Source organism: Nannobrachium achirus (genome assembly GCF_963921795.1).
Source record: "Nannobrachium achirus genome assembly, chromosome: 3".
NCBI lineage: Eukaryota > Metazoa > Chordata > Actinopteri > Myctophiformes > Myctophidae > Nannobrachium > Nannobrachium achirus.
The window spans coordinates 55,796,085-55,822,217 of NC_137812.1; the positions used below are offsets into that span (position 1 = coordinate 55,796,085).

Here is a 26,133-nt window from a genome sequence, read left to right on the forward strand (position 1 = left end):
TATTTGACCAATCTTCACCAAATTAGATACACATGATCTTGGGAGTCGTGTGACAATGAGAGTCAAAACGTTTTTTGATTCTACATAATTCCATACACTTTGGCTTCCAAAAGTAGTGGGTAGGGGGGCTATTTTTGTTTTTGTTTTGCAATATACTGTACCAGCCATGACGAAACCTCCAATCCAATTAACCCCAAATTGGAATCGCATGTTCGTTGAGATAGAGCACATCACCTCCAAAAGAGCTTTCATGTCCACCGCGCCACAACTGCAAAAAGCTGAATCTCATGTACTGTAGTAGAAACGTTATTTCCCCACTGCTGCTTCTCTGGTTCCTAGTTAGTGTGGTTGCCTAGAGGGCAACACATTATAGTTCTAGAGTAGCTTTATTATTATTTTCCTGGATAAACAATCCAGACTATAAATAGTAAGTCCATTAAGTTCAATGGGGGAGTGGTGCTAGCTCGAGGATTGGTCGAGCTTCACATGACACTTTGGCTACAATATATCGTCGTTGTCGGGTGGAAACCTTGTATGTCCAAAACCGTTCATTTTGTATTTATCATTTTAAAAATGAGTTAAACTAGTGAAAACAGCCGATCTACAAGCACACAACGCCTCGCACCGCGAGGCGTTGTGTGCTTGTAGATCTGCTGTTTTCACTACTTTTGTATGACGGCGTTGTATGATGAAGCAGGGCTTTGCTTTGCGAAAAAATTTACCCATTTGAAACCTGGAGATACGAGGTTTCTGTCCGACAGTGACAATATAGGCAAACATGCACACTCGCAATTTCCCAGAATTGGATCTTTCTAGTTGTTACTATGTAACGCTCTTCCTCTCTGTTTATCCAGCTCAGTGGTTCTCAACCTGTGGGTCAGGCATGAAGACAGGGGGCAGGTGACAATTAAAGGACCGTTAAGACCTTTTTCATACCTCAAATAAAAATAAAAATAAAACCTCGGTTCGAAGTGAAGCGGTGAATTTTTATTCTATGTGTTCTAGAGCTATGAAATCTGTGTTCTAGATCTATACATTCTGTGTTCTAGATCTATACTTTCTATGTGCTTTAGTTCTATGTTTTTATGAATTCTGAATGAATGAATGATTTTATCTGGAGGGCCAAATTGTCATGTGAAGCTTGACCAATCCTCAATCCTGAACGCACAGGACACACAAAGCCACTCCTTGGAAGCGCTTCAAAAAGAGTTATTACTGCATCAAAACCAACAAACTATACTATAAAATACTGGCCAAGTTGCCAAATAATACAAGAAAGAGGCAAAGCATTGTGGATCTGCTATTTTCACAATATTTATCTATGGAACCGAGTCAAACTAAATGGGGGGTCACCAGTTACTGTATGTGATTATTTTGGGGGGTCAAGGCCTGAAAAGGTTGGGAACCACTGATCTAGCTATAGCTAACTGATCTGTTAATGTGTGTGCTATGTGTCTGTCACCTCTCTATCACACCCTGCCATGCATGCATCATCACAAAACACACCAGCCGGGCTCCCTGTGGCCATTAAAGCCTCCGTTATACTCTGCTGTACCGCCACGGTGTCGCTTGTACAAGCTTGCAGCGTGGCACCAAGTGAGCTTGTATACAGTAAGCCTATCTGCTATTTGGACCACTTTTCTAAACCACTGTTCTAAATCCGAAATCCGTGTTTTCTGAAAAAAAGAAAAAAGAAAAAAAAACATTTGTTGTTGCTAAATACATATAGCTCAAATCTAAAATGACACAGATGCATTCCTGGTTTTAATGGGTTAAGAGCCAATTTGCAATGTTAAAACACACACATCTTCTCTTACAAAGGGCCAAATGCCACGGCCAAATGCCACAGCAGCAGAGGCAGAACGAGCCACAGTCATGGTGGTAGTAGACGGTAGACGGTCAACGGTAGGCCTCGCCGCTCATTGGCTAGCCCAAAGTGGGGTCGCGGGAAGGTGCAGTCGGGGTCCTGTATTGGAGCCGACACTTTCACCTCAGTACTGTCTGTAGTACATCACAACAATGCATAGATTGGACACGACATTCGGATACGTAATGTCAACTCTATAAATGAGCGGGCGCTTGTTTTCAATTTAATAGAAAGACAGATAAGAGAGAGCGATATGATCATGATTGTGATCTCACCTCCAATGTATTCCTTGAATCACATCTCTCACAGTCTGTGGCCAGTTTGTTGGCCGTCACAACAGGACGTGACAGTACCTTTTTCTGTGTTTACCTGTGGGTGTGTATGTGTGTGTGTGGCAGTAGCCTACTCTGATCTTTTACTTAATCAATAGATTTAAATGTGTCCAATCTGTATGGAGGACTATGTTAGTACAATATAACTTATACAATTGGGGTGGTTGTATTTTGTCCCCCTGCTCTCTTAATGAGAGAATTAGATTGTGTCAAAGGTCATGTCTCACCTAGACACAGGACAAAGATTAAATGTATCCTCTGAGCAAGCAAGCAATGTTGTAGATATTGTAGATGGACTATTTTTTATAACTTAAATATAAAATAAGGCTTAATTTGTTAATGTATGTTTTGTAAACGATAAACTAAATCTACTAAGTAACTACTGCAGTGGATTAAAAGGTACAATATTTGCCTCTGTGATTTAGCAGAAGTATCAAAAGTATCAAACATTGAACTTCAAGTAAAGTAAAAATACCTCACAATTGTAGACTACTTAAGTACAGTAGCTGAGTAAATGCTTTTAGCCACTTTTCACAACGTGTTTGTGAGTGGGGAGAGATGGAAAGTATAGTTTCCTTTTTTACATATACAGTAAGCATTCTTCAGCCACGCAGCTCAAAGGAGGCATCACATGAAGCATCAAAATGTTTCAGGTGTTTCAGGTGTCATACTCAATATGATAATCCATCAATAATGAACTCCTGTCTTGTCACCCATTGCTTTCCTAGACCATGCACACTTCTCATTCACTCAGAGGTTGTTTCTTATCTCCTTACCTAGACCATGCACACTTCTCATTCACTCACATCCTGAGTCTTGTCTCCTTTCCTAGTCTATCCTTGCATCACTTGAATCATCAGCCTATATAGGCCTATAGTCTCTTGAGTCAAGAGTCTTGACCATCCTTGAAAATGCACACACACACACACACACACACACACACACACACACACACACACACACACACACACACACACACACACACACACACACACACACACACACACACTGTATAGCCTATGTACACAAATGAGAAACAGGTGGAATCGCGGGTCTTGAACAATATGAACCCAGAGAGCCCAACTCCACACCACAAACACTTAGTATTTGTGCCTTAAGGGCCTATAATAACATCTTAATTCTCCCAACATACATAGCCTGTTGGAGCAGCAGCATGGCACTTATGGGAACAATAATAAGAAAAACAATAGCCTACCCCAAAACGCTTGGGGTAGGCCCACAACAACTTAGCCTAATAATAAACAACACACACATATGGCTATAGCCTATATAGGCTATAGCTTTGGAGGTGTGTAGACAACAGGGAATTGTCTCTCAATGTCAAACACACCACACACCACCACAACAAGGAATACAGCCTGCGACGCATGGGGTGGGGGGCGAACGTCGTGACAGATGCTCGTCCACGTCGTTGGGGGCGGCGGGTGGGGGGCTCGGTCTCTGGTTGGTTATGAAATCAAAGCTACTACTCACCCAAGACACTATGCGGAGAATGGTGTGGGGCTGCTGGAAAAACGTGACGGGGTCGAACGCCCCTCCGGCCTTCCCAGCTCCGTATGCCTGCATCCCCTCCATGCTTCTACGGCACTAGCTCCTCTCTCTCTCTGTCTGTCTGTCTCTCTCTCTCTCTCTCTCTCTCTCTCTCTCTCTCTCTCTCTCTCCTCCTCCTCTCCCCGTTCTGTCCCCCAGAGCTCACTCACCGCTTCAAAGGCGACACCGCGGCGTGTGTGTTTGTGTGTGTGTGTGTGTGTGTGTGTGTGTGTGTGTGTGTGTGTGTGTGTGTGCTTGCGTGGGTGCGTGCGTGTGTGTGGGGGGGAGGCACGAGACGCGGACAATCCCCGATAAGCTGCCGCTATGCGCGCCTCTCTCCTCTCTCGCACTGCCGATAGGCTATTGGCTGTCCTTTTAAACCTTTAAATGTCTCTCGTCCTCTCTCTCTCTCCCACGTTATTTCAAATCAATGTATATGGCAAACGTCCCCTGTTTTCTCTCTCTCTCTCTCTCTCTCTCTCTCTCTCTCTCTCTCTCTCTCTCTCTCTCTCTCTCTCTCTCTCTACTCTCCCCTTCCCTCTCTCCCCCACTATCTCTCTCTCTCTCTCTCTGAAGGATGAAGAACACTAGAGAGAGAGAGAAAAGGAGAGAGAGGAGGGGCAGAGCGTGGTGATCGCATGAGCGCGCTTTCGCTGTCCAGTCTCCCCTCGGTAGAAATTGTGCCCGTGCGCGTAAATAAGCCTCGTTTATTTATGCTCCGTCGCAGCCGAGAATAGCAGACCTACAAGCTCACGAGGCGTCGCGTCCGCAACGCCTTGTGAGCTTGTAGGTCTGCTGCTATTCTCGTGAATCGGCCTCTAGTCTTAACCCCCCTCATAAAACATCACGAGGGACGGTTGCGCGCTTTTGCGCACAGGACGCACACAGGACCTCCAAGTCACGCGCTGCTCCTTTTGCCAGGGGCATTAGGGAAATAGGGGAAATATATATATAACACAGGAAACAAATAGTCTGACTGACTAAAAGACGAATGAATGCAAGGCACAATTACCTAATGCGTAATTAATCTAAAGCGGTCCAATCTAATTGTCAACTACTGTAATGAATGAGGGGGCCGCCCGGCCACCACAGTCAATCACGAATGGTTAAATGTTCAAGGAGAACAATAAACTAAAAACAAAAGATGGTCAAATTATGTCGGGCACATTTCAGGCAATGCAACATGACTTTCATGAGCAACTAACTCATTTCATAGAGATTAATCAGAGAAGGGCTGTGCAAGTTTGCATATTATCGACTATCTGCGCCCTCCAGCGGTGACTTTTGGACATTGCCTCATATATGCGTCACTTCTCTGCGTCGTTACAGCCACAGCTATTGGTTGAAGCCCGCCAATCATAGTCCACGTGACTCTTTGTACGCGCCCGCTCATTGGACCAGTGGGGCAGCTCCTTGGCCGGTTGCTAGGAAACGCGTCGGTGTCCATTGTTGCCGAGGCGTGCGGAAGAAAGCTGTGAACAACTTATAAACAAACGACAAGACATTTTTTCCCACACCAAGGATTGTTCCAGATTTACATAACCTACTCCTCTGACATGGTGAAGTTGAGAGCCAGGTGTCTGCTTGTCGGTAGGCTATGATTCATAGCTGCATCCCACACGAATGAATGCAGTTGTTGTTTTTCTTGTGTTCACATGCAGTTGCTATCACTATCAACTACGATTATACAATGATGCTAAAAGGATAACACAAAAATCCACAAGGAAGGGCTTGTAGTCAATCTCTTGGGTTTTTATGTAAAAATGTAGACTAATCATCACATAGTATGTTCATCAAACAATTATTAGACAAATCCTGCTAGTAAGGGTATAGGCAACCTTAAGCACAGATGGCAACATTGTCATATGGGATGGTCCTCTCCTCACTCACTGGCACACTGTGAGAGAGAGGTTTTAAAATTAAATATTCAAAAAAAGGTTTAGTCAGTTAAATTAAGTCCCCCTCACATCTGTATACAAATTACATCCTGTGCATAATTGTACATCCATTCAAACTCCTATAACTCTGACTATGGCGGGAGAAAATATTTCTATTGTAGAAGAAAACAATATTAAAGGTTGTTACTATGGACAAAATAATCAGTTTGAAATATTTAATTTATATGGCCCATGACTATCAAGAAAATGAAAACATGGCACTTCATGAAATCTGTGTGTGTGTGTGTGTGTGTGTGTGTGTGTGTGTGTGTGTGTGTGTGTGTGTGCGCGTGCGCGTGTGCATGTGTGCATGCATGCGTGTGCAGGGGATGCTGCAGTGGGTAAAAGTGCTCTGGCTCAGATGTTCTGCAGTGATGGTGCACACTTCCAGAAGAACTACAGCATGGTGAGAATGTAAACACTAGGCAACCCTGTAATCTGGATTCACCTTGTATGTATACATTAGACCAGTGTCAGTGTGGTTCCCAAACCTTTTAGCCTGTGACCCAAAAGATAAATCAGACATTTGCTCGACACAAACTAGTGAAAATAGCAGATCTACAAGCTTACAACATGTCGCTTTGCGCTGCGTTGTGAGCTTGCAGATCGGCTATTTTCACTACGTCTGACTTAAACATTTGTTTTCTAATTTATGGAATTTCTTAGATTTTTCATTTATTTATTCATTAAATTACTGTGTTTTTTGGGGGAATGTGTGAACCCTGTCAAATAAATAGGAACTTAAAGTATGTTAATTTCACTGATCCAACACAATCGATCATTAAAATAATGAAGACGCACATGGCCCACCCATCTGACCACAGCTGCCAAGTGGTAATCTTGGTTGGCCCTATCTGATCCAGAAACGTCTGGGAACAGATGGATTAAGGGGGTTCCACACTAGCCGCGGTCACCGCCTCCTAGCAATTCATTTTCAATGGGAGGCGGGCGGCTTTTTCAGCCGCGCAGCAACGTTTTGGGGCGGCGAGGAGACGGGCGCGGTCCCGTGAAATCCCCCGCGAGCGTGCTCGTTTGTGCATGCGTACGCGGGTGGTGAGAGATGGATTGTGTTCATCTTTGTGAAATACCGCGCTGCGTTTACTCACTGAGCGAGTGTGTTTGTGTCTCACTGCGGTGCGTCCACCGCTGATCCTAGCGGCAGCCCCGATGGCAACCGCGCCTAGTCTGGAGTGCACCTTAATCTTCAGATATGTGTATACTGTATATGAATTCCAGCCCAGGTTACAACTTTTCTGTTATGTGTTGTCCTGCCAAGAACCCATACATGAATAAATACACTTCACACATTGGCTATCTTACACTAATACCTGTCAGTACTGTAGTTTGGTTGATAACAATAGAGAGACATCTCACGTGTGAAATTATATATACATACATGTAGATCTCTGACCATTTCTCAAGGGAACACATCTCTACTACAGCAGAGCATACTGATACCAATCTGCTGATGCAGAGTGTTAAATCTTCTTCACTATGCATCCAAGAGTCATGACATTAACCTGACGCGCACGCACGGTCGCACACACGCACGCACACACTCACACATGATACAGAGTCATGGCTCCTCAATGATCGTTTCTGTCAATGTTGCTATTGATTGAATGTAGCTCATGTCTATGCATGTACAGTAAAATGCATGTTCACATTAATTGCATGTGTACAAACACTGCATAATTTATGTACATTCTCTCTCTCCTCGCTCTCTCCACACACACGCACGCGCGCGCGCGCGCGCACACACACACACACACACACACACACACACACACACACACACACACACACACACACACACACACACACACACACACACACACACACACACACACAGAATTTCTTTAAACATCTGGACAAGGCAGAGTGGAACCCTTTTAAGTTGTGCAGTTTTGCTAAGGGCACAGGACAGGTTGAAGAGTACAAATTAAATTGGATCCAAGGGTGTGTGTGTGTGTGTGTGTGTGTGTGTGTGTGTGTGTGTGTGTGTGTGTGTGTGTGTGTGTGTGTGTGTGTGTGTGTGTGTGTGTGTGTGTGTGTGTGTGTGTGTGTGTACAAATCCTGGCGTGTCAGCAGTATTGCGGGCTCTGAGGTGAAGGGAACGTCGATAATTAATACAGCAGGATTTCTGGAAAGCCGGTAGCACAGGTGTTTCTCACACACACACACACACACACACACACACACACTCACACTCACACTCACACTCACACTCACACTCACACTCACACTCACACACACACACACACACACACACTGTGTGTCAACAAAAGTAAAACTTCTGTATACCCCAATAGGTTAAATCCAGTCGTTTGTGATGTGTGTGTTTGTTTGTGTTGGCCTAAAGTTTGAACAAAGTACCATAGCGATTTCAGTATTGATCATCTTCACAAGCCTAGTATATCTGTTTGTTGACAAAAGCAGCTCTAATCTTGAACATCAGTACACCTACCCTAAGCCTAAACACATCCATTTATAGACGCACAAACCTCTCTGTTCAGAAGAGAAAACTACCCGTTATCCTTTGCCAAACACAAGACTCTGAAGGGAGTTTAAATTACTCTCGACTATACCGTAGTGGTGGAAAGTAACTAAGTGCATTTACCCAAGAACTAGCAACACATATTGTACTTTTACTCCACTCCAATTATTTAAAGATGTTAGTTACTAGTTACTTTGTAGATTTGAATCATTATTACAAAACATTAACCACTTCAGCCCTATTTAAACTTCAGGTATTTAAAAGAAAATACCTGAAGATGTGACAAGCTCACAACGCGTCGGATGCGTTGTGAGCTTGAAGATCATCTGTTTTCAAATGATTTCTAATACATTTTATATAATACCATTACCTTGTGAAACGGGACATTTTGCATAATGAGTAGGCCTACTTTTACTTTTGGTACTTTAAGTATATTCTGATGCCAATACTAATAATATGTAATTCATTTTGAACACAGAGCTTTTACTTGTAGCAGAGTATATCTACATTGCAGTATTGATATTTACCTGCGTAAAAAAACGTATTACCTTTTCCCCACCACTACTATACCGATACCCATTGCAGTGTTAATTTCTAGTTTTAGTCGACAAAATGTCAAGATTTTAGTCGACTAAATCTGCAGTTGTTTTTTTTACCAAAAATGTATTTTGGCGGGCCTCATAACGGCAGATTTTATACTCGGATGCATGCTGAAAATAGCAGATCTACGTTGTGAGCATGTAGATTGCTATTTTCAGAGCGCAACAGCTCAGCGCAACCAAGCGTAAAATGAACTGTCAATATATTTAGCTTTTATTTAGTTTTTGTCAATGAGAAAAGGTAGTCTACGAAAGTCATCTCACTTGCAGCTCTTTTTAATGGACATCCAGCAGCACATACAGTACTGTAAGTGCTCATGACAAGTGCTGGTCACGGTTCTGTTGCTGTTTGAAATAATCCTTAGCTTGTGGGTATTGGCGTGCCAATTGCAACCAACCAACAAACACGTTAATTTGCCAGATACCTTTGGGTTAGGAAAAAAAAAAATCAATGGCGTGTCCTTACTGTCCTATCAGAACGAGCTTATGCAGTCCAGCTGTACGAAGAGTGGTTCCCCAGGCGAACACATAGCCGAACCTCACATTCTCAAACGTGTAATTGTGAAGGGTGTAGAGAGAGTGGGTGTCCCCCATTCCGGTCACGTCCTCCTTTGAAATGTCAGACGGGCCGTTAGCAATATTCCTGCTTATTTGCTGCTAATAGGCTCTCATTGGCATTCCAGCAGGTCACCCTGCCAATGCATCACGTCAGCTCATTAGCTGGCTCCAGAGTGAGGCCGCAGTGTTACACCTAATTTACACGCCAGATACAGAATAGAAATTAACTGATTTTTTTTCAAGCTTACTTTCAGCTTGAAAATGGGTTATTTCCAAGTGACACGTAAGGTAGGGCTTTGTGTGTGCAAGCACGTGTGTGTGTGTGTGTGTGTGTGTGTGTGTGTGTGTGTGTGTGTGTGTGTGTGTGTGTGTGTGTGTGTGTGTGTGTGTGTGTGTGTGTGTGTGTGTGTGTGTGTGTGTGTGTGTGTGTGTGTGTGTGTGTGTGTGTGTGTCACTGTGTGTGTCACTGTGTGTGTGTGTGTGTGTGTGTGTGTGTGTGTGTGTGTGTGAGAGAGCTTGAGAGCTGTGTGGAAAGTGTTATGGACGGTGCATTAGTTCAGGTAAATGTCAGTCTGTGTGCGTGCGTGTACTTGTGAGTCCCAAGTATAGCAGAATTTGATAAATAGAATTTGTGATGACCATTTTTCCCAGGCAAAATGTGGTTGCTTTATGGTTAAAGGTGACACATAAAAGTCATACTTACATTTTAAAAAATATTCTGGTTAGGGTTCAGGATAGGTTTAGGCATTTAGAGGTTAGGTCAGGGGTAGGCAACCTGCTAGGCCCTCTCATGTGGCTCCCAGTTGCTTGGGCAAAGAAGTGTAAAGGAATAATTAAGAGGTTTTATTTTCTTTTTAGTTTTTACATTTTATTCATAATGTATTATTGTAGTAGGCATTAAGTTAGTCGTACATTCCAAAAAAGTGTCTCACACCAGATAAAAATAAGAAAGAAATCATTGAAGGAAAATACAATTATTAAGGCTATTGTTTGCTTTCACCGCCAATGCTGCTGGTTTACTGGTATACTTACTGGTATACTTACTGATCTGCTTTGAGAAATTAGCAAACAATAAAAAAAAAGTTATATTGAAAGACCAGAAAAGGCACAGATAAATAAATAAAGTAATATTTTGTGGCTCCAGACTGATTCTTTTTAAATAATTCTTTGGGCCAAAAATTGCTCTTTTTGATTATAAAGGTTGACTACCCCTGGGTTTAGTTTTGGGGGTTGCAGATATCACTTATCACGAATATCACTTTTGACCTCAACAAATAGTGTAAAAGTGATAGGCGTATAGGCTCCACTCTATGCTATGACAGCTGCTGGTTTCTGCTGGAGAAACTGGACTGGACAACAGTGGCATTTCTGCCTAATAGACCCCATGGATACATTGGACAGTCATGGGATCAATATGAGTAGGACAATGAGCCTAGAAGTGATTTGGGGCGTTTAAATGCACTAGTTTAGGTCCCAGGTAAACGTCAAATCTTTCTTTGGATTTCGACCTGAAAAGTTTGGGAACCACTGATGTAAACTGTATACTGTTCAGGATTCAAATTCAAAAGTGGCCAATCTACAAGCTCAAAACACCTCGCTTTGTGCCACGTTTCAAGCTTGTGAATTTGCTACTTTTAATACTTTTGTACCGCTTTTTTTTTTAATGCTGTGTAGTATGATCATCAAGTAGAGCATTCATTTACGAAAAAAAACACAATAAGTTCGAACATGGAAAAAATAGGTTTCTGCCCGACAGCAATCTGCTCCTGGACTGTAAAGGATCCAGCAGTCTCTAATGCAGTCTGTACTGGAGGGCATGTTGTCTCCGTCATTCTAGAATCGAAGGAATGTGTTGATGGGTAATGGTGCATTTATATAGTGTTTTTACCCAAAGCGCTTTACATACTGTAGATTGTGCATTACATTCATCCATTCACTCACACATTCATACACCGATGGTAGAGAAAAACCATGCAAGACGGGAGAGTGTTTTTCGCAGGTCGTTCAGTCCGAGTGTATCAAAAAAGCAACTGGGTTAAGGCATAGGGGTGCAGGAAAAAATCGATTTGAATTCGAATTGGGTTTCTAACATGGTAAGATTCAGAATCGATTCTCATTTTCCAAAAATCGATTATTATATTACTTTTATTAGATATTATGTTTTGTTTGTACAAGTTAAAAGAATGTGTGCAAGCATGAATAAATCAGACATGTTTTCTTGGATTTACCTTAGTGTAGTGTGTTTACATTATTGCAATAAGTTGATAAAACCTTTACAATTATAAAAGCCACGTAAATGTACTCTGCTTTCATGCCAGCAGACAGGAGTAGATCCTGATATCCTATTAATTGAATATAGAATCGTTTTGAATCGAGAATCGTTTTTAAATCGAAAATTAATCGTTTCTGAACTTGAATCGTTTGGATTTGAAAGAATCGAAAAGAATCGTGAATTGTGACCCCAAGAATCGATTCTGAATCGAATCGTGGGATACCCAAAGATTCGCAGCCCTATTAAGGCAGCGGCGGCATGTGATTGGCTGCGCTGAGGTGACGAAAGTCAGGGGGACGTAGATACACCTAAACCTAACCTTAACCTTAACCCTAACCTCAATAAAACTAACTCTGGTGAATGCTAACCTGGTGAATACTAACCTACCGACGCTGGTGAATGCTAACCTGGTGAAATGCTAACCTGCCGATGCTGGTGAATGCTAACCTGGTGAATGTTAAACTGGTCAGACCAACAGTGCTTAACCCAGTTGCCTTTTTTTTACTCTTTTTTTTTTTACTCAGACTTAAAGACCTGCAAAAAATACTCTCCCCATGCAAGAGACACCAACATGCACATCGGGAGCAATTAGGGGTTTAGAATGAGGTGCAAATTGCTCAAGGACACATCAACATTAACTCTGGGGAAGCCCGGGATCTAACTGGGAACCGTCTATTCATGAGCCACTGCCTCACCAGTTGGTGGGCTCTAGGGGTAGTTATTCAAACGAATGGATTTAATTGATAATATGTTTTTAAGTAATAGATAATTGATTAATAATCGATCCTTAATTTTGAAAAATCTATAATTTTGATTATTAGACTTATTGAAAAAGTAATATTTTACCTCTAAACTCTTTAGTATAGTGAATAACACATTATTCTAACCCATCCATCATGGTACAGTATGGTAATAAAAACTAACACAACTGTAGTGGTTGTAGTTGATTTACAGTATCTGCTCTGTACATCTTGTGGTCGGGTAGAACCTCTACTGGTTGAAAAGAGGTGTTGCATGTTATTCAAAGTGAAATGTCCCTAACCAGCTCTGTGTTATAGCAATAGAAAATGCAGTGTTCCCATGGGGGACACAGGTTCCAATATCGAGTATTTAATGAAAGTTACTGATTGCAGCTTTAAGATGATGTATCTATACAGTATCTTCTTCATACACTGAATAGTGAAAATTGTGATTTGAGATGGGGGTCTGTGGTCAAGTACATACAGTATAATTCTAGGGGCCCTTGACAATAACAACTTTGAGCACCGCAGATAAAGTCTTTAGTAGACATGTTTAGGTATTTTTCATGTCTTAATGTGTAGGCCTGGGATTATTGAATGCTTTAACTATTGAAAAATAGCAGATCTACAAGCTCACAGCGCGGCACTGAGTACCGCGCTGCGAGCTTGTAGATCTGCTATTTTTGGAAAAAGTTGTGAAAATGTGTGCAAATCTTTGAATATGTGTATTTTCAAAGCGAACGTTTGTAACTCAAATTTTGCTTCTGGGTGGTCCCTGAAAGTAAATATTTTGAGATGGGGGTCTGTGGCCAAATAAATATAATTTTGGGGGTCCTTCACATGAAAAGGTTTGAGAACCACTGACATAGTAGTCTCTTAAGAACAGACTAACTGAGCTCCATTTAAGTGAAAAGGACCTTTTCTTTGACGATGGCTGGCCAGATTGCTGACATAGAAACATAGGGTTTTCAAAAAACCTTAGAAGGATTCAAAAGACACTTATAGAATCGGGTCAAAATTCTAATTTTCAAATTTTTTCCAAAATAGCAGATCTACAAGCTCACAGCGCGGCACTCAGTGCCGCGTATATCTGCTATTTTTCAATAGTTAAAGCATAAAATAATGATACACAAAATGTGTACCCGTTCTGAATGGGTTAAGTGTGTAACGGCATTGTGATGGTGTTGTGGTTTTGACAGACAACTGGGGTGGAGCTGCTGATGAAGTGTGTGAACATCCCAGAGACCAGCGACAGTGTGGTGAGTAGGACTGTCACCATTATGACATTTTACTTGACCATTTAGACCGGCTACGCCTTGTTGCGTATTAATATTTTATGCTTTAACTGTTAAAAAATAGCAGATCTACAAGCTCACAGCGTGAGCTTGTAGAATAGTTAAAGCATTAAATAATTCTAGGCCTAAATGGATTAACGACCCTCAAATAATTGCCATTAGATTATTGTGTTTCTGTCGCTGAACATCAGAACATTATGAATAAACATTTCATTTCTCTTGGGCTTCGGAAACAAAAGGTGCATAGCATTGGGCAGATATGGTAAATGACTTATTTTGTAACTTTATACGTAAAAAAACACTCACATCAGATATGAGCTTTTAAGCTTGCAGATCTGCTGTTTCCGCTATTTTTGAAAATATTTGAAAATAGGCTATATGAACATTTTTCAACATGGAAATGACTATTGGAAATGATGATTGCAATTATGTAATAATTTGGACAGACCTAGGTGACTATCCAGCATTGTAGAAATATAAGTATTGGCGTCAAAACGTACTCATTATGCAGAATGTCTGGTTTCAAGTTTTCAAATGTATATTAAAAATCTTTAGAAAATTGCAGATCTACAAACAAAATAGCCGATCTTATAGATCGACTATTTTCAAAAGGCCGAAATGTATAGAGCTGAAAGTGGTTAATGCATGTTTTGTAATAATAATCAAAATCTTCAAAGTAACTAGTAACTAATGTTTTCAGATAATTGTAGGGGAGTAAAAGTACAACATTTGCCTTTAAAACATTGCCAATAAAATTGGAGATACTCCAGTAAAGTAAAAGTGCCTAAAACTTGAGTAAATGTACTTAGTTACTTTACACCACTTGTCTCCACTACCTTTGCCCAAAAATAGCAGATCTACAAGCTTGTAGTTCGGCTAATTTCGGCAAAGAAAAAGAGCAGACTAAGTACATAATGAAAGGTCAAGTTTATTAAGTATTGACGGTTCAAGTGGTTAACAGTTTGCCAACCGAAATAGAATGGTTGTTGGTAGATTAGCCGTGACATTTCTATTATTGTATTGTGATCTGAGACATAATATTATGTTTATAAACATGAGCCCGCCACCACTCCTTCTTGGACCGCACCGTTGTTTTTTCTTTCCCCCCCCCCCCCCCCCCAGGTCATTAGCTGGATCTCCGTTGGGATAGAGTGGTAGTTTTGGCCGAGCATCGATCTCCCTGTGCGTTTCGCGTGCGCGATCCGTGCGCATAATAATCCAAGCATATAATCCAAGAATGACTGAACAGTCGATGTGACCATTTTGGCTAGCTTAGCCCTTAGCACTCCAGCTATGCTAATGTTATCCTCCAAACAGTAAACGGACGGCAGCCAAGGAAGTATGAAGAAGGAAATGTCCGGTATATTCCGGTTTTAATATTAAGGGGCTCCCCGTGGCTTGGAAAGGGTTAAATATCTGAAAACACAAATTGTTCAACTATATGGAATCTCTGAAAAGGTTGTTGCTTCATCTCTCTCTCAACTAAGGTGTCCTTGGCCTGAAAACGTTGAAGACCCCTGCTTTAAGTTAATTGTCAATGATCAATTTCTGCCTTATGCAAGTTTTGCTTACCAAGCCTAAAAGGCAATGTAATGTACCTGATATTTACCTTACAGTATGTTCCAATGTAATGTACCTGATATTTACCTACAGTATGTTCCAATGTAATGTACCTGATATTTACCTACAGTATGTTCCAATGTAATGTACCTGATATTACCTTACAGTATGTTCCAATGTAATGTACCTGATATTACCTTACAGTATGTTCCAATGTAATGTACCTGATATTTACCTACAGTATGTTCCAATGTAATGTACCTGATATTTACCTTACAGTATGTTCCAATGTAATGTACCTGATATTTACCTTACAGTATGTTCCAATGTAATGTACCTGATATTTACCTTACAGTATGTTCCAATGTAATGTACCTGATATTTACCTTACAGTATGTTCCAATGTAATGTACCTGATTGCGACCGTAGGTCGCATTTACTATCAAAACCTGCAAAAAGTGTGAGTGAGTCCGTCAGTCAGTCTGTCTGTCACACCTCACACGTCACACTTTTTCCCTGCTTATATCTCCGCAACCGTTGCCCCGATCCATGCCAAATTTTGCACACACGTTCCTTGGCTGCCAAACTACAACCTCCAAGGACCCCCGGAGCTCCAGGGACCCCCAGGTCCCTGGGGGACCCCCAGATGTAAAAAATGACCAAATGCGCAAACATGACCAAATGACCACCCCAACGGGGCTGCTCACGGGGAATTCCCGGGGACCACCGACTCCTGGTGCTCCAGAACGGATGCAAAAGTGGTGGCGCCCCCAGTGGAGGACCCCCTACACTGCAGCTCACATAAAATGCCGTAACTCCGGCTAGGAGCGACCGGGACAGCCGGGGCCGGTACCTATTCGTCCGCCTTGCCGGCGCGGAGACCCCACCCCTCATTTCTCACATGGCCCTCTTCTAGCGCCACCATGAGGCCGATTCTTGCAAAACACATTTTTGGACACTGCTCCTACAATTTTCGCCCTAAAATCACGCAAATCGGTACACAGTATGTCTACACTCATCCCATCAACATGAATCTGTCCCATATAGCGCCACCTCCAGGCCGATTTTTAAAAACACATTTTTGGACACTGCTCCTACAGATTTTGCCCTAAAATCACGAAAATCACTACACAGTATGTCTACACTCATGTCATCAACATGGATCAGGAAGATTTTGGCAAAACACATTTTTGCCCTATTTGTGGAGATAAGTGACCTACGGTCGCTTATCTCCCGATTAGGGAGCCTTACTGGTATTTACCTACAGTATGTTCCAATGTAATGTACCTGATATTTACCTTACAGTATGTTCCAATGTATTTACCTACAGTATGTTCCAATGTAATGTACCTGATGTTTACCTTACAGTATGTTCCAATGTAATGTACCTGATATTTACCTTACAGTATGTTCCAATGTATTTACCTACAGTATGTTCCAATGTAATGTACCTGATGTTTACCTTACAGTATGTTCCAATGTATTTACCTACAGTATGTTCCAATGTAATGTACCTGATATTTACCTTACAGTATGTTCCAATGTATTTACCTACAGTATGTTCCAATGTAATGTACCTGATGTTTACCTTACAGTATGTTCCAATGTAATGTACCTGATATTTACCTTACAGTATGTTCCAATGTATTTACCTACAGTATGTTCCAATGTAATGTACCTGATGTTTACCTTACAGTATGTTCCAATGTAATGTACCTGATATTTACCTTACAGTATGTTCCAATGTATTTACCTACAGTATGTTCCAATGTAATGTACCTGATGTTTACCTTACAGTATGTTCCAATGTATTTACCTACAGTATGTTCCAATGTAATGTACCTGATATTTACCTTACAGTATGTTCCAATGTATTTACCTACAGTATGTTCCAATTTAATGTACCTGATGTTTACCTTACAGTATGTTCCAATGTAATGTACCTGATATTTACCTTACAGTATGTTCCAATGTATTTACCTACAGTATGTTCCAATGTAATGTACCTGATGTTTAGCTTACAGTATGTTCCAATGTAATATACCTGATATTTACCTTACAGTATGTTCCAATGTATTTACCTACAGTATGTTCCAATGTAATGTACCTGATGTTTACCTTACAGTATGTTCCAACGTTCAAGGTCAAAAACACAATTAAGTCGTTAATCACAATTCTTTGTACGACAATTAATCGTCAACAAAAATGTCATGAGCCAAGCCATCATCACTGTGTGTGTGTGTGTGTGTGTGTGTGTGTGTGTGTGTGTGTGTGTGTGTGTGTGTGTGTGTGTGTGTGTGTGTGTGTGTGTGTGTGTGTGTGTGTGTGTGTGTGTGTGTGTGTGTGTGTGTGTGTGTGAGATTGCCCATTGTCACACTTTCCTCAGTATTCATTTATCAGGTTTGTGGCATCACAGCGAGAAAATTGCCAACCGCTGGTGGTGGCGGAAATTGGAAATGAAAATAGCAGTGTGATTTAGCCTAATGTCCCCTCTGTGCATGTAAGATATGATATTTCATCACCGCTGTACTAAATCCATTACTAGAACCCAAACAAGAATGGATGTGAAACCCAGGAATTATCCCCTATATACCACTGCAGCAAAATCACAGCTGTAATTTCGCTGCGTTTTGTCATTCTCGTTTTGTCTCCCCATCTCTCTCTCTCTCTCTCTCTCTCTCTCTCTCTCTCTCTCTCTCTCTCTCTCTCTCTCTCTCAGGGGCGTCAATTGGGTATGGCAGGGCTATGCAGCTGCCATACCCTGGGTCCAGGGGGGAAAAAGTTACTTTTAAATATAAATCCATGAATGTCTCTTTGTCTATCTGTTCTGGTTATTGTGTTGTTAAATTACAGTAAAATAACTACAAATGCAAAATGGTCACTTGACAAAATGGGTATATTCCGCAGGTCAGCTGCACAGGTGCAATGCATTATTGTTAATTGTGGCACGTTTACTAACATGCCAAGTTTAGCTGCACTTGAACAACCATTCCAGGCTGCCATATCCAGCCCAAGAAACCGTAGAAACGGGGGGAAAATAAAATGTACTTCTTAAAATAAATGTACTGTATCATGCCTGTATGGTATGGCAACATGACTGGTGTCTTGCACCGCGCGCGAAGGCACGTCATGTTGCCATACCTTAGCTGTTTCTGAACTGACGCCACTGCTCTCTCTCTCTCTCTCTCTCTCTCTCTCCCTCTCTCTCTCTCTCTCTCTCTCTCTCTAGGAGCTTTACATAATAGACTCTGCTGGCAGGGAGACATTTGTAGAATCCTGTGAGAGAATGGTAAGGATTCAGCCCACATGATGATGTACTGCGAGTGAACAACCTTCAACTAACTTTGGCTGTTCGTTCATCCGTTTGAAACTCGGAGAGCGTACAAAGGTAACTTAAGGTTACACTTGTATGCTCTCAGAGTTAAAGGTAGTGTAAAAGTGTTTTATAAAAGTATATAATGGGGAGGTAGAGCAGGTCGTCCAGTGATCCGTGGGTCGGCGGATTGAATCCTGTCCACATGTCGAAGTGCCCTTGGGCAAGACACTGAACCCCACATTGCCTCCAATGAGTCGGTCGGTGTTAGCTGGCCACCATTGGTGTGTGAATGTGGGAAGTGAGGAAGCTGGCGCCGACTGTTCGCCGCTTCACCTCCCAATGTATGACTGAATGAACCATTGTAAAGCGCTTTGAGTACTTGAGAAAAATGCTATAAAAATTATAACATATCGTTGTTGGGTAGAAACCTTGTATGTCCAAAACCGTTCGTTTTTATAATTTAAAGTTTTTTTTTACTAAACTTGTGAAAACAGCTGATCTACAAGCACACAACGCCTCACACCGCGAGGCGTTGTGTGCTTGTAGATCGGCTGTTTTCACTACTTTTGTGCGACAGCCTTGTCTGATGAAGCAGGGCTGTACTTTGCGAAAAAACATACACATTTGAAACTTGGAGATACAAGGTTTCTGCCCGACAGTGACGATATTCTTAAAATATTTAAGCTCTGTGTTCAGTTAGTAATCATAATAAAGGGGGTCTCTCCATCTCTCCAGTTCTTTAGTATGAAGGGTCAGGATAGCAATTTCATGCAATCAGGAGTGCAAACTGCACAGAGATTATTTGATCGGTTTCAATTTTATGGTGTTCCAGTTCCAATCTCCTCTGCTAATTCTTTGGTTACATCACTTCCAATTTAATCCTGTATCCTGCATGCGTTCTCTCTCTCCTGATTGTATCTAATTGGCATCACGACCTGAAAATGTATTTTCTGTTTACCAAAGAGCTGCAGAGACGAGAGACTGCTGGAACCGAGCAAACACTCCATAGCAGTGATTACCATCATATTATGGAGCTATTTAACTCTTACTTTAACAAAAGATTATCACTTACACTCCCTTTAACACAACTTATTTACACACACACGCGCGCGCGCGCTCGCTCGCTCGCACTCACGCACACACTTACACACAGTGGTGTAAAGTAACTAAGTATTTTTACTTAAGTACTGTACTTAAATACAGTTTTGAGGTATTTGTACTTTACTTGAGTATTTCCAAATTCCAATACTTTTACTTCTACTCCATTTGGATCTGGGATCCAAATGTTGTACTTTTACTCTACTACATTTATTTGAAAAGTTTAGTTACTAGTTACTTTGCTATTATAAATTATAATGTGTTAAAACATACATAAACCACTTTAGCCCTATTTTATACCTTGGCTAACAACACGTTGCGATGCGACGCGTTGTGAGCTTGTAGATCCGCTATTTTCAAATATGTTGTACTTTTACTTTTAGTAATTTTTTTTGCCAGTACTTTTGTACTTTTATTCAAGTAAATTTTGAATTCTGGACTTCTACTTGTAACAGAGTACTTCTACAATGCAGTATTGATACTATTTCTTAAGTAGAAAATGTGAGTACTTTATCCACCACTGCACCTACGTTTGTATTACTATACTTGTGAGGACGTTACAATTTTAGGACAGATTCTTTTTGCAATTTTGAACTCTAACCCCAACCTGAATATTTTCACCAAGCCAAACTATATATTTCTTTCTTTTTTCGTTTCGTTTTTCTTTTCTTTTCTTTTCTTTTAACTTTTTTTTTTACACCATAAAACAACCATTTCTTTTGTGAAGAACCCTCACAATGTCTGCTTAGCAACTTCTACTATACTATATTTGCACACACACACACACACACACACACACACACACACACACACACACACACACACACACACACACACACACACACACACACATCTCGTCTCTCTCTCTCTCTCTCTCTCTCTCTCTCTCTCTCTGAATCCCTCCCTGTGTCTCTCCCTCATCCATCATGCCTCCTCACCTGTGTGTGGTCACCGTGGTGATGTCAGTGGGGCCAGCCCTCCGTGCTGTGCTTGGTCTTTGACCTGAGCAGCCAGCAGTCCTTCAGCAACTGCAGCAGCTGGATGGAGAGAGTCCGCAGCCACTGCCGAGGCCTCCACGTACCAGGTGTGTATCCACAGCCCAGAAGCCCACCCAATCCCTTCCTTTATTTCAGTGGTTCCATACCGTTTCTAGATCAGGGTCCACCCCCCAGTTTATTTTAATAATCACTCAATGGATTGTGTTCCGGCTTGGATCAATGGCACTAACGTTCCAATTTCATATTTAACAATATATCACAAATGAAAACTAAGGTTTTGAAGAAAATAAAAAGAATCCATGACTTTGGTTTTTCATTATTATTTGTGTGGTTGCTTGTTATGAGGGGACTGTGACATTGCTATAGGCAACACATTATTGTTCTCGGTCTGGGATTTTTTTGCCAGCAAAGTGAACCTGCTTTTTGTTAACCTTTGCACAACAGAAATGTTGTGTTTTGGTCATGCTTCAAACACTGTTGTCACTGTTGTCATGTCAAACATGACATCACAATATAAATCTGTGAAATTGCAACCACACTTGCAATTTCACAGAATTGCACCTTTCTAGTTACTTGCGCCAGCGTAGCGCGCAAGTAACTGCTTCCGGTGCCGTCTGTTTCTGGTCGAGGGCGAAGCCACACATCTCTCGACGGACGCATCGACCCCCATCCCCCATCCACTCCCATGTTAAAATAATAACCCGGAAGAGGTCTTAGCTCTGTGATGGAAGAGCCCACAGGCTCTGTGGGGTCACGAGCTCACAGGTTCATGGTTCAGCACTGCTGTACTCTCACCCGGTAGAGACACTCACAAACCAATGGGACAGACCTAAATACAGGAAGAATGTCAATTTGTTGACACTCACACGTGTGAAGGATAAAAAAAGAAGAAAAGAAAAGGGGGGGGGGGGGGGGGGAGCGCCGTTGCAGGAAACAAAGCTACGTCGCTGCAGTCGTCAGATATCTGGCTTGGCCCCGACAGTGCAAAGGCAGGGCCTTTAGCCAGTGAGGGAGCACCGTTCTTGGTGACGTCACCACCAACAAGTGGACCTGATATAAACCAGTAAGACTCCCTAATCGGGAGATAAGCGACCGTTGGTCGCTTATCTCCACAAATAGGCCAAAAGTTTGTTTTACCAATTATTACACTCTATGTGAACATTTACATCAACAAATCCCAAGTACTATGCAGAACGACCCATTTCAAGTTTTTAATGTACAACAATATTTAGAAAATAGGTCTACAAGCTGACAGTCCTCGTCCCTTATATTCCCATAGGTTATATGGAGATCTCAGTGTTTGTCAGTCCTTGTTCATTTATGCCCATATATGGACATCTCTATATCTACTGTAACAGTCCTTGTCCCTTTATGCCCATATATGGAGATCTCTTAACTGTAAGTCCTTGTCCCTTTTATGCCCATATATGGATATTCCTGATGTCATCAGTATATGAACATATATGGGCTTTCTGATATGCCCATATATGGAGATCTCTTAACTGTAAGCCCTTGTCCCTTTTATGCCCATATATGGATATCCCTGATGTCATCCGTATATGCCCATATATGGGCTTTCTAATATGCCCATATATGGAGATCTCTGTATCTCCATATATGGGTATAAAAGGATACTTCAGGTCTGACATCAGGTTTGTTTATATTGGGTTGCTAGGTTTGACATCACAAACTCTATGGGCCATCTGACCTAGAAATCTATATTTGGGCATAGATGACTCATCGTGACCTCATCACACGTCGACCGCACGTGTGACGTGCGGTCGACCGCACGTGTGACCGACGGACGGCCGGTGGAGGTTTTCATACTAAACTGCGACCTTACGGTCGCAATAACAAGGTACCAGTAAGACTCCCTAATCGGGAGATAAGTAAGCAATTTACCCCGAGTGAGAGGACATTATGCTCTGATAATGTCCTGTGTTAGGGTGTTATCGGACGAGGCGAAGCCGAGTCCGATAACACCCTAACACAGGACATTATCAGAGCATAATGTCCGACCCCGAGTGGTAAATAGCTTTTCTACCACTTTTTCCCTTATACATGAAAGAAAACACATAGTTGTAACTTGCAAGGATCTTAAGTTACAATCATTATTGCCTATAAAACTTCCGCGAGACAGCAGATAGTTCCACCAACAACATCTTCTACTCACCAACAGATGGCGCCAACTCCATACTAATCCATGCGTCTAGCTTACAGCTAAGCTAACGTCAGTTAAAAGCACCGTTCCGGCCGTAAATAGAGGCTGTTCGCTTCCAGAAAGGCATAGGTTCAGAGAAAAGGGGCTTTAAAGTTGGCGGATTGCATTGGATCCAAATAAATCGGCGACGATAGTACGCACGTTAGTAAACATAGGACCGCTGCGACCTTCATTTGTTGGTTGGGGGAAAGGTGTTCCGACTACCTCCTGAAGTCCCCGGATGTACACTGAGGCGCATTGATCTCCTCACACAACTTTGCGGCAGTTGTCCTCTCATAACCTCCGGAATTTAGCCAATCAGAATCCAGTATTTGAACACGTGACTCGAAAAAGTGGTAGAAGCGACCGTTGGTCGCTTATCTCCACAAATAGGCCAAAAGTTTGTTTTACCAATTATTACACTCTATGTGAACATTTACATCAACAAATCCCAAGTACTATGCAGAACGACCCATTTCAAGTTTTTAATGTACAACAATATTTAGAAAATAGGTCTACAAGCTCACAATGCTACGCATTGTCCTCATCCCTTATATTCCCATAGGTTATATGGAGATCTCAGTGTTTGTCAGTCCTTGTTCATTTATGCCCATATATGGACATCTCTATATCTACTGTAACAGTCCTTGTCCCTTTATGCCCATATATGGAGATCTCTTAACTGTAAGTCCTTGTCCCTTTTATGCCCATATATGGATATTCCTGATGTCATCAGTATATGAACATATATGGGCTTTCTGATATGCCCATATATGGAGATCTCTTAACTGTAAGCCCTTGTCCCTTTTATGCCCATATATGGATATCCCTGATGTCATCCGTATATGCCCATATATGGGCTTTCTAATATGCCCATATATGGAGATCTCTGTATCTCCATATATGGGTATAAAAGGATACTTCAGGTCTGACATCAGGTTTGTTTATATTGGGTTGCTAGGTTTGACATCACAAACTCCATGGGCCATCTGACCTAGAAATCTATATTTGGGCATAGATGACTCATCGTGACCTCATCATGATTTCAATCGCTATAAAAGGACTCTCAGTGACATACACTCTCCACAGATAAAGCAGTCAACCAGCCTACCAGTCAACCCATTCTTTGATTACTTTGTACAACTAGATTAACTTTTCAATGGCATCCCCACTGGAATTGACCGAAATGTACGACAGACAAGTCTGACCTCACCAGCCCATACTTGGGCATGGACAACTTATATCTCCATATACGGAGATGGCCATATATGGAGATACGATGACATCACAGAGTCCACAGCTGATGATGTGGCGTGATGTCATACAATACACAAACAAGCCCTATATAAAGGGGCAATTCTCACCAGGGAAGAGAGCATTCCCCACTAGCTGAGTATCTTAAGATGGTTGGATGTGATGATAAGCTATAAGCTTAGTTGATCCTGGCGATAAGGTCTGAGTCGAGGAATGCTCTCTTCCCTGGTGAGAATTGCCCCTTTATATAGGGCTTGTTTGTGTATTGTATGACATCACGCCACATCATCAGCTGTGGACTCTGTGATGTCAGAGTGATGTCAGACTGATGCGGAGTGATGTCAGACTCACACGTCGACCGCACGTGTGACGTGCGGTCGACCGCACGTGTGACCGACGGACGGCCGGTGGAGGTTTTCATAGTAAACTGCTCCCTGACGGTCGCAACAAGCTGGCTGTAGCAGGAAAGGTCGACCTAAAACAAAGTCGACCCAAACTCGTTTCCCAACGGGTCTGTGGCCAACCCATTTTCAATATTTCAAAAAAAGTTCCCCCTCTTCTTTGTTGCCTAGAACTGGAGGATTGATTTTGGGGTTTGTATTGCAAATCACAATGTGATGACATCACACTGTTGTACTTTACAATTCAAACCCCAAAATCAATCTTCCAGTTCTAGGCAACACAGAACTCCTCTAAGGTTATTAATGTCATAGTTTTGTTCCAGGGACCCTCAGAAGCAAAGATTAGATTTAGGTCTATTCTGCATCTAGCTTAAGGCCACAGACCCGTTTGGGGAAACGAGTTTGGGTCGACTTTGTTTTAGGTCGACCTTTCCTGTATTCCAAGTTGGCACCTCGACAGAGTGCCAACTGTCCGTGCGTGCATTCACGTGTGTGTGTGTGTGTGTGTGTGTGTGTGTTTGTGTGTGTGTGTGTGTGTGTGTGTGTGTGTGTGTGTGTGTGTGTGGATCAGGTGTCCTGGTGGGAAACAAGTCGGACCTGTCTGCGAGGAGAGAGGTGCAGACATCAGTAGCAGAGGAGTGGGCTCAAAGCCAGGGACTGGAGTACCATGAGACAATAGCTGTGAGTGCACTTCCATCATTCATATGATAGCACATTGTTTTCCTTGGTTTGTGAAAGGACAGTATTACATATTGTCGCAGTCGGGTGGAAACTGAAAGTAACCCCCTTGTACTGTATTGTACGTCCAAAACCGTTACTTTTCAAGAAAGAAAAAAAAAGAAAGAAAAAAATGTGTTCCAATGAATCCATTGGGATCCAATTATTTATTTATACAAGCTCTTGTTAATATTTTTTTCATTGGTTCAGTATTTTATTTATAAAACCCACAGATTAATGCTTAACCAAAAGGTAGGTTATTAATTTATGAAATACCGTACTCCTTGGTTTCGAGTAAAATGACAGTATTACATGAATCGTTTCTGTCGGGTGGATGACCAAAACTGTATTTGTGCTTTAACTATTGAAAAATAGAAGATAAACAAGCTCACTGCGAGCTTGTAGATTTGCTATTTTTTTACATTTCAATAGTCTATATTTTTTGAAAAACCTTTGTTTCTATGTCAGTGGTGCTCACACTTTTTCATGTGAAGGACCCCCAAAATGATATGTATTTGGCTATGGACCCCCATCTCAAAATATTTAGTTCCAGGTACCCCCCCCCCCCCCCCCCCCCCCCCCCAGAAGCAAAATTTGAGTTACAAATGTTCGCTTAAAAAATAAATATATTCAAAGATTTGCACATATTTTCACGACTTTTCAAACATACAAGCTCACAGCGCGCTGTGAGCTTCTATATCTGCTATTTTTCAATAGCTAAAGTATACAATTATTAAGGCCCCTCCACCTTTGGGTCCTAGTAACTCCCCCCTAACTTTCCCCCCCTTGTGACGCCCCTGACCATGCTCCATCTCCTGTGTGTTTGTGCTCGTTTGCAGAAGGAGATGGAGAGCTGTGAAGCCCCATTCCTCACCGTAGCCCGGGCCTTCCACTGTCTGTACCAGGAACGAAGAGAGACCATGCAGAATCTCACTGTCTAG

The 26,133-nt window shown here is 41.9% G+C and overlaps 2 protein-coding genes across 3 annotated transcripts in view; one reads left to right on the forward strand and one right to left on the reverse strand.

The window, feature by feature from the left end:
• Positions 1–3,849, reverse strand: part of syngr1b (synaptogyrin 1b) — a gene marked incomplete at its 3' end in the record, with an annotated part of 36,873 nt that extends 33,024 nt beyond the window's left edge. For both annotated transcript variants that reach the window (XR_013961818.1, XM_080721281.1), the window contains exon 1: positions 3,694–3,849. Coding sequence is in view for 1 of the 2 variants with exons in the window: in XM_080721281.1 (XP_080577407.1) it covers positions 3,694–3,795 (102 nt within the window). The remainder of the gene's footprint in view (positions 1–3,693) is intronic.
• Positions 3,850–5,306: 1,457 nt separating this feature from the next.
• ift27 (intraflagellar transport 27 homolog (Chlamydomonas)) lies at positions 5,307–26,133 on the forward strand (the record flags this gene model as incomplete). Its single annotated transcript, XM_080722674.1, has 7 exons — positions 5,307–5,340; positions 6,014–6,093; positions 13,553–13,612; positions 18,438–18,497; positions 20,589–20,706; positions 25,047–25,156; positions 26,032–26,133. The coding sequence occupies 7 exons, from the start codon at positions 5,307–5,309 to the stop codon at positions 26,131–26,133; spliced, it is 564 nt and encodes a 187-aa protein (XP_080578800.1).